Source organism: Crocodylus porosus, unplaced genomic scaffold (genome assembly GCF_001723895.1).
Source record: "Crocodylus porosus isolate Cpor-Errol unplaced genomic scaffold, CroPor_comp1, whole genome shotgun sequence".
Lineage (NCBI taxonomy): Eukaryota > Metazoa > Chordata > Crocodylia > Crocodylidae > Crocodylus > Crocodylus porosus.
Genome location: NW_017728906.1, coordinates 147,359,170 through 147,368,611, shown reverse-complemented (window position 1 = coordinate 147,368,611; position 9,442 = coordinate 147,359,170). Strand labels below are relative to the sequence as shown.

The following is a 9,442-nucleotide window of genomic DNA, read 5'->3' as shown; positions in this document are numbered from 1 at the left end:
CAGTTCCCGGGCGAACTCCTGATCAAGCTCAGGACTTTGAGTGGGAGGTCTGTAGTAGACTCCCGCCGTTGTGTCCCCTGTGCCATGTTCCCCACAGATTTTAACCCAGAGGGTCTCTAGCCGTCCACCTTGGTTGCCAAGATCAGCTTGCAGGGACATGTAGCTTTCCTTAACATAGAGAGCTACACCCCCGCCCCTTTTATCTACACGATCTTTCCTGTACAGGGTATAATCATCAATACCCGTGGTCCAGTCATGGGTGGAGTCCCACCAGGTCTCCGTTATCCCTATGACATCATAATTATTTGGACTGAGCAGGAGGGCAAGCTCCTCCTGCTTGTTCCCGAAGCTCCTGGCATTTGTGTACAGGCAGGCAAGTGTTCTCTTGGGGGCTCTTGGCTTGCCCACAGATTGTACCAGGGCTGGGACAGGGGTGGGCTCCCTTAAGTGCCTTGGCCTGCTGGCTTTGCAAGGGTTGCTCAGCAGGCCAGCAGTGGCGGTAGTCCTCCCATTCCCCAACGGTATTAGTTTAAAGCCCAGTGGAGCAGGTCAGCCAGTCTGGCTGAGAAGCGCCTCCTCCCCAGGGGAGAGAGGTGGAAGCCATCTCTTCCCAGCAGCTCGCTGCCTCTCTCGCCAAAGAGCAGGCTGTGGTCATGGAAGCACCGCAGTCTCTGGTTGACTACGTGGATCCTCCTCTTCCTCCTCAGCCCATAGTCCAAGACTGGGAGGATCAACGAGAACATCACCTGTGCCCCCAGACCCTTTAGTCCCACTCCCAAATCCCTGTAGTGCCTCATGACCCAGCTGGTAGTGCTCCAAGCCATGTCATTGGTGCCCACATGAATAAGGAGCATAGGAGAGTGGTCTGTAGCCTGAAGGAGTTTTGGGATCTTCTCCGCAATGTCCCGGATGCGGGCCCCCCGGAAGCAGCAGACTTCCTGGGCTAAGAGGTCAGGGTGGCAGATTGTCCCCTCAGTCCCCCCTCAGGATGGAGTCTCTCACAACAAACACCTTATGTTTTGTCTTGGGGAGAGTGGGGGCAGTAGCTGCAGTTGAGCCTGTGTTGCCTGCAGAAGCTGGCAACTCAGCAGGCTCTGCTGGAGCAGCAAGAGGTGTGTACCTGTTGCTAAGCTCTGGCCAGGCACGGGCCTTGGTGCAGCGGGCCTTAGGGCCCTTGACCACCTTGGTCCATGCCCCTGACCGGACAGAGCGTGAGGTCCCAGAGTCCTCCTTTGTCCTGGAGAGAGACTGTGGTCTACCCTCCAGCTCCCAGGGGACAAGGGCCTGGCAGTAGGAATCGATCTCCTGCTCACAGTCCCTGATGACACGCAGTCTCTGGACTGTGGCCTGGAGCTCCTCCAGCTGGCGCGCCAGAGACCCCAAAAGGGAGCAGACCCCACAAGGGGAGGTGGCCATGCTCCCGGGCCCCAGAGCCTGAAAAAGCAACAGGCAGCCCCCGCAGCCAAGAGCCAGTGGCTCTGTCTGCATGGATCCCAGAACCATGGGCTCTGTCTGGGTGGCTGCCTCTGAGGTGCCAGGGGAGGGGCACAGAGCCCGAGGGGACCCAAGGGGTGCGGCACGTGCCCATCTGTGTCATACCTGATAGGCTGGCTACAGCTGGGACTATATACCCTGGGGGGGTTCACAGGCAGGGTCTCGGGCCCTCCCATGCACCCTCCTGTGCGAACTCCGTGCTAACTCACACGCCAGCAGACAAGCACACCTGTTTGCACAGCCTGTTCACGCAGCTTTGGTCGCGTGGCTCCCTGGGGGCAAAGTAGGGGCCCTTAGCTGATATTGATTAGCTATAAAAAAAACTAGATAAACAAAATTCTTCTGAAACTTTAAGCATCTATGGTTTGGAAAATCTCAGAACACACACAACTTAACTGTTCTCAGGGTATGGACACACACAACTTAACTGTTGCCAGAACATCACCATTTGGGAACTGGTTCACGAACGCCATGGTTCAGAGGTGCCCATTTGTACACTGCCAAGTGTTTGAAGTAGAAATGTCACTTTTCAGGTACTGCAGTGTTATCAAACAGCCAGCAGGGGGTGGGAATGAGTCATTAACCTAGCATATGCGGCAGTGGCAAATGGCCAGGAGTTTCCCCAGGATCTCCCTAGTGGAGAAGAAAGGCCACAATTGGCTAGTGTGAGGTTGCCTGGACCCCTTCCAGGCTTCCCTTAACAAGGAGCTAGGTATTCTGGGGCCTGCCTTAGGTCTCTGCATCAGGCTGCAGCTTTAAAAAAAAAAAAAAGACTTTCCCTAGAAAGTCACTTAGACAATTTCAATTCACCTACTCCCTCCAACCGTGAGGTTGCTGGGTGGTGGGTGCACTTTTAATGACAAACACGTATCAATTGCTGGATGTGGGGAAACTGAACTACTGTGCAACAGAAGCTTATTACCACAGACGGGCTTGGTCCACTGTTAATTGTAGGTGTGAACACACATAACACTTAGATGGGGGCAGGGGCACTCTCCCCACCCACCTGAACAGTACTAGAGCAGCCAGTTACCATACAGAGGTTGGGGTGGGGGGCAGCCGAAGAATGGATCAGAGAGGAAGCCATGGAGGACTGGCTAGACACTACTCACAGAAAGCTTGTTGTCCACATACAACACCGAACCAGATAGAGAGAAATGGTTCAAAACAATACCTACCATATTTACTCAAATATAAAACAAGCCCCTCCCATTCTCCACCCAAATAAGCATGGGGGAAAAAGCTCCTCGTCTTGCAATTACAAGGAAACCTCATTAAATGCACTGTATAGCCTTAAATTGCTGCCAAAAGCAGCATGTGCTCAGTAATGGAAATCAACTATGAAACTGATTAAAATACAGCCAACACTGAGCATGACTATAAAATACAGAACCGTTGGACAAACATACTGATGGGAAGCTTTTTTTTTTTTTTTCTGTTTTTTTGCACCGGTCCTGGAAGCACTGCAATACCAGGTCAATGCATGGAGTAGATGGAACACGCTCCGGTTCCACCACCCAATACCAAAAAGAATCTGCTCAATATAGACCTCCTATGGAAAACATATCAGAGACAATTACAAACCAAGGTGGCTTTCTGCCACATGCACCACTGTGACTGCCTGATGGGAAGCTACCACAAGCCTCAGTTAATGAAGCCCATCCAAATAAAATACATGGCATTGCTCACTGCGCTCAGCCCCCTCAGTGCCAACTCTTTTTCAAGTCATGGTGAGCCACTATGTTAAATACATTTTTACTCTCTTTCACTCCCACAGCTGAGCTGTGATTTTCTGTCCCATTTTCAATTATTCCTTTCTCTTTACTAGCCTTAAATGTCTGGCAAACATCACCAAACTCTGCTGGCCCCTCTCTCAGCCTGGAGTATCTGATTAGCATAGCCCTAGCCTCCATGAAGTGAAGCTGGACCAGGTTGCCCTGCACTTCATCTACATATAAAGTTTTGGGACATCCCAGGACTAAATGATAAGAACATCCAGTTCCAGTCATGAATAGGTGGCTAATTAGCACATGAATACTTTGCGGATGGTGTATCTGGAGTACACACACATCCTGAGCAGTGCTAAGCTATGGGATCAACATGGCTTGAAACACTGTTGACTCTGCTGAGCCCATCCCAGTGAACTACATGGTAAAATCATGAGCCTTTTGGCTTTGGACTAGTATCATATATAGTTTTTACTCTATCTGAGGAGGTACAAAATGCTGCTTAAAAGTATGTTTGTGAAATACCTATGCTAAAACTTGCATCAGTCTTAAAAAAAAAAAAAAAAAAGAAAGAAAATGCATCAATTCATCCTTCAATGTTTTCAAATTTGCTCCTTATTTTTCTAAGTGCTCAGAGACAGCAGGGTTTGACAGGAGGAAGAGAAGGAAAGGGCTGCAGGGGGAAGAAATTGGGGGGTGGAAAGAGGGCAAGGGAGTCACCTGCCTCTCCTCTATTTATTTTCCCTGGTGTAATAGAGAGAGGGAAAGAAATCCAAGGCAACCCTCCAATAATTACATTCTATACTTGAAAAATTATAAATGTATTAATTTTCCATATATAGAATCTAAGTATTGGGGTGGTAGTCTTATACTTAGCATTGTCTTACATTTATACCCAGGTATACTTTTGAAGTGTTCCAGCAGGTCTATACTGTTCTAAACTGACTTGTACATCTGGGCATTTACAGTCTAGACCATATTTTAAAATGTCTAAGTGTTACCTGTGTTCACACCCACAGATTCAGCTTGGATTAATTTAGCATCTACCATGTTTCACACAATTTATTTATGAGAAGTAAATGTTAACAGTTACATGAACTTGGTATGAAGAAAGTTACATAGTTCTAGGTCAGAGCTGTTCAGTGCGTAACCTGAGAGTTGCATGCAGCCTGTGGGCTCCTACGTAGCCACTTCTCCTTTCATTGCTCCTGCTGTTATATTGTTCAGGGGCTTTGGACTCCTTTGTCATTTGCTTTCTTCTTCCTTTCCTGCTCCTGCAAGCAGGGTGGTGCAGTGGGAGAGAGGCCAAAAGGGGTCTGTGCTACCTGTGCACTGTGCAAAGCCAGGGGAGCAGGACTGAACTGTATGCATGGCAGAAAGCAGGGCCAAACTACATGCAGTGAGAGGGCAGCTGGCTGCTTGCATGGCTGGGAGAACCACATAACTGCTGCCCCCATAGTGTGTGGCCCACACAGCGTGTGGCCCAACGGTGTGCAGCCCAGAGTATGTGCCGTTCCTCACCACCTGGAAGTTAGAAAGACCTGTTCTAGATGATTCACACTGCTCTGTACTGTGTTTTAATAACCAAATTGGATCAAAGCTGTAAAAAATTAATAAATAAATATTTTTTACCTCAAGTTGAACTTTTTGTTCTAAGTTCTTATAGGTCCTTTGCAGTAATTCTTTTGTACCAAGTACACCATACCACATCATATTCTTTGTCCGGCTTCTGGAAATAAGGAATAAAAATTCATGTACTGAAGTGTGATTTGTGATGTACATGCATGTTTTGCGTGGAAAGGTGAAACAAAAAGGAATTAAAGGAAGCATGCAAAACAATAACATTAAGAAAAATAAAATGCCTCTGCTAAACCACTGATGGTTCCATTACCTGCATTTTTCAGGGTGTTCTTCTCGTTTATTATTAAATTCTAATGAAATTTTTGCGTCTAATCCAATTCCAAAGTAGTTGTTCATGACGCACTTTTCTGAATATCCTTCCCTATGAGAGGAGTACAGATAAATTTGTAATTGTACAGTTATCTCAACAGCTCCCATATACTTTTGACCTAGGTTGTGGCTGGTCCTAGCACTCGTATATGCTTGAAGCCCCATATATTGACAATAGCAATCATAGGGCTGACTACCTGCCAGCACCTCCTGTGGGGTGAATGACCTCAGAAGGAGCAGAAAAGAAAAACAGGGCTCTACATCAAGACATCTACCTAGCAGAGGTGGGTAATGGTAGAGGTGACTGCTTGCTGCACTCTTCAAAAGCAGAAAGAGTATGCCAGGAGTGGGCAAAATACAACCCATGGGCTGGATCCGGTTTGCTAAATGATTCTACCTGGCCTGTGATTGCTCCTCTGGAGGAAAATTGATTCTCCCCTGCAACTATCTTGCCTTTCAGCACCTCTCACCCTTCTCCCTCCCCTATGCTGTAGCTGGGTGCAGCACCAGCAGCACCAGAGGCCAGACAGCAATTCCCCCTCCCCAGTCTGGTTTGGCCCACCCTGCCCTGCCCCACAACCCCTTGTATACAATCCAAGGCAGGGGGCATTGAGCTCCTGGCCAGGCTTCTGCCTCGTGAGGCTGTCTGCACACAGGTCCAATCCTGTAGCCATTTGAAAACAAGACAGCCCAGCCCCGGCAAGAGTCAAAGCTCAGGTATAGTTCTCCCCACTTGTGGGGGAAGGGGTGCAAGGGGAACAAGGCCAGAGGTTGCGCGTTATCTAGGCCCTGCCAAGCTGGGCCAGAACTTGGTAGGTGTGTGGGCACCACTAATGCAGTGCCATGATGTGTTCCCACGCATTGTTTCAGGTTGTGTCATGTGGGTACAGCTGCAGCAGCTGGTGCAGCTCCTGAGCGACCCCAAGTCCCTGGTACACAGAGGGGTGAACGTAACATAGCACTGGGCCAGCTGAGCCCAAATAACCCATGACTCCTAGCTCCCGTCTCCCTACAGCCCCCTCCCCTGGCCCAAGTCTCCGGAGCGTGGCTGTGTTCCTACACAGCGCTTCAGGCCACACAGGTGCAACTGGCATAGCTCCTGCCCAACACGGCCACATGCCAGGGACTCAGGACAGGAGAAGGGGCACAGAGAGAGTTGTGGAAATGTATGTGCGTGCGTGCATGCATGGAAGAGATGTGGGGTGGAACATTTTCCAGTGCTTTATTTTTCCATGGGAAATTTCCCATTTCTAAAAATTCATTTCTTCATGAAAATTCATTAGTAACAATGAATAGATGCCAATAGCCATGATGACAGACATTGCTATGCAAAAGAAAGACTTTGGAGCAAACACAACATTTGGCAGGCAGCACAGAATATGTCTCCTTTCACATGGTGGAAGGGATACTGTAACACCCGACTGTTGTCCAGGATTGCTCTAAGGATCCTAAACATTTCACCAGCAGCAACTTCTTGTAAATGGAAGTGGAAGCCTTTCACCACAATCAAAACAGGAAAGAGGAACAGACTAATAGATGAATGCACCGCTAAGCTTGCTTCTACGTCTCAAAATCTCTTACTCCTGGAGAATCAGTCAGCAGTACAATTAGTGAAGAAGATGCAGTGTGACGATAAGTTGCCCAAGCCCATAGACTCATTGGTAAAACCATCCTTTAGTGAAAGAGAATGTGGTTCAAGTAGTTCTGAATCAGATTTACCTCAAACTGATTCTGAAACGGAACTAAGAAGTAGGGCAAGTGATTCTACACATAGGTGACAGTGAAACTGCAGGTGCCGCAATGACCTCAGTGGAAAAGAGTTAAACTCTGCTGAAGTAGATGAGTGGACAACCGCAGCATATCATGCACAGCTCTAGTGTGTCAACAGTTTTCACTGCCTTCGACTTTTTTCTTAAATTTAAACAAACAACTTAAGGGAAGTACATGGTATTGTGTATTGTCTTTACATTTTTACAAGTATTCCAATAAAAATAATTTCTTTCCACTTAAAGCTTTGAATTCGTTTGAACATAACATTTAAAACACATTAAGTGTGCTGTATTTAATTTTTTTTTCCTAATCAAATATTTCAGTTCAAATACCTGTGGCTGTTGGGACATAACATTAACATGGGGGTACTTTTTAAGGTTTGTTTACTAAGTATAAGTCAAATAAACATGCTAAATCAGATCACGCTCTTGTTAAGGCACTGGAAAATTTTCCAATTCAAAATTTTCTGGAAAACCCACCTCTGGTGTCTGCACTGCATGTGTGTGCAGCCCACAACAGCTCAACAAAACTTGCCAAGTGGCCTTCCGTCCCAAATAATAGCCCACCTCTTGAGCATGCTCTGGATGTGTTCTAGGGAAACTCTGTTGGACACAATGCTTTCCAGTGTCCTGCACTCTGTAGTGCCCTTATCTCAGGATCAGTACCTAAAAGGCAGTATCTGCTGTTTTGAATTTGAGTAACATTTTCCTCTGAAAACTATTTTTCATTCTAGAAATTATAAATTACAATTTCATAAAAGAAAATAGACTAAAATAGAAGTGAATACAGTGAAATAGGAGTGAATTCATAAAACAGAGATTTTCTTACAATGAATCTGGATCAGGGTCAATAAATGGCGTAGCACCAAACGGATCAATGTTTGCAAGTAACATTTTGCTGATAATAGAACTTCCTGCAATAGAGGCAGCAAGGCCAGCCCTTAAACCTGAGGAAAACAGAAACAAAAACAGTGTAAAAAAATGTCAAGAGGAACTTCTAATCTTCTTAATCTAAGAAGTTTTGCTAGATGGCATGAACTACAGTCATATATATATATGAATGCCTGAAAGATGAACTTTGTGGTACCTCAGTGGCCAGGCAATGCAACAATTACACCATCATCTGAGAAACATTTCACAATTTCAGTGCAAAACTCAAACTGAAAATAACACCCCTCAAAGATTACTATGTTTTTTCATTTTAGTCCACTCCACCAGCCCCAAACCTCCATTATTTTGGCATGGTTTCTTACTACAGGGAGGTAGGGAAAGGCACATGAAACAAGGGTGCAGGCAGGCAAAACAATGAAAACAGTTCCAAGGGAAATGCACAAGGCAATAACTGAATAAGTGAAACACTGAAAGCCAGGCGACACACATGCCCCCTTTGCTGTCCTTAGCCAGAATGTTTTAAAATGCTGCAGATTCCTCTGCCAGCCAGGGACCACTAAACAAGGCTGCAGTGACTTACAACTCTGCTCTACATTCCCCTCTTCCCACATGGGGATGGGAGTGCAGAACAAAAAGCCCAGAAGGCAGGAAAGGAAGAATGGCAGGGGCTTCCTAGTGGAGCAGAGGTAAAGGGGATTGAGGCTGGAGGGCTTCCTTCCAGCAGTGGGCTGGGACCCGTGAGTCAGCAAGGGAAGTAGTGGGAAGGTAAACCCAGCTTCAATGACAGTGGAAATCCCAGCGGGGGAAATCCCAGTGGAGACCCAGCAGCACTGTGGGATCAGGAATAGGACCTGGTGCTTGGAAAGCTGGCACGTTGTTCACCCTCTTTCCCTTCCTCTCCTGTGCAGACGTAACCAAAAGTGAACAGCTCCAAAAATGAATAATTTTGTTTCAAGAGGTGTGACTTTGGATTGTTTTAGCCATTTATGGAATACTTGAAAGGACTTGTACGTGGGTCAAGATAGCGTTTGAGGTATTCTAAAAATGTTTGAAATATTTCGTTATGCCTGTCCACACCCCAGTAGAGAAAAAAATTGGAGAGAAGAAAAAAAGTACAGAAAGAAATGGAATGGAGAGGGACAAGGGGACAAGAGAGAACAAGGGGGAAAGAGTCATAAAGCAGTCTGAGTGTGTGGACACAGGAACACTTCTAAAAGGGAGCCCTTCTAAAAGGGGTTTCGAAAGGGCAGTGGACTGATATTTCTAATTATTATATATGAACCAGCTGAGAACAAACTGCAGCCAATCCTGTCCAACTTTAACCCTGAATGAAGGAATGTTAGTTGGAACTGATTTGCTGCATTTGAATTGCTTGCAGCCCTTCAGACACACAGCAATGTGAATATACCAGCTACTGCTCTTCTGAAACACTGCCCTTCCAAGGGCTCTGTTTGTGTGTCCACACCCTGAAAGGTGTGATGGGATAGGGAGCAACAAGATGTAGACAAATGAGAAAACAGGTGTTTGCGTCTTGGAAGCCAAGTAAGGAGCTAAAGAACAGTTCTTTTTTCTACTACTGAAAGGGTTAAAGTTTGTAATTTTTGTTCACTG

General features: G+C 46.5%; 1 protein-coding gene across 2 annotated transcripts in view; it reads right to left on the bottom strand.

Annotated features, from left to right (window-relative positions):
* The window catches only part of DGKH (diacylglycerol kinase eta), a 254,374-nt gene that overhangs the window by 37,974 nt on the left and 206,958 nt on the right, over positions 1–9,442 (bottom strand). For both annotated transcript variants that reach the window (XM_019529851.1, XM_019529850.1), the window contains 3 exons: positions 7,770–7,887; positions 5,113–5,223; positions 4,854–4,950 (listed from right to left, as the gene is read on the bottom strand). In XM_019529851.1, coding sequence (XP_019385396.1) covers positions 4,854–4,950; positions 5,113–5,223; positions 7,770–7,887 — 326 coding nt within the window. The remainder of the gene's footprint in view (positions 1–4,853; positions 4,951–5,112; positions 5,224–7,769; positions 7,888–9,442) is intronic.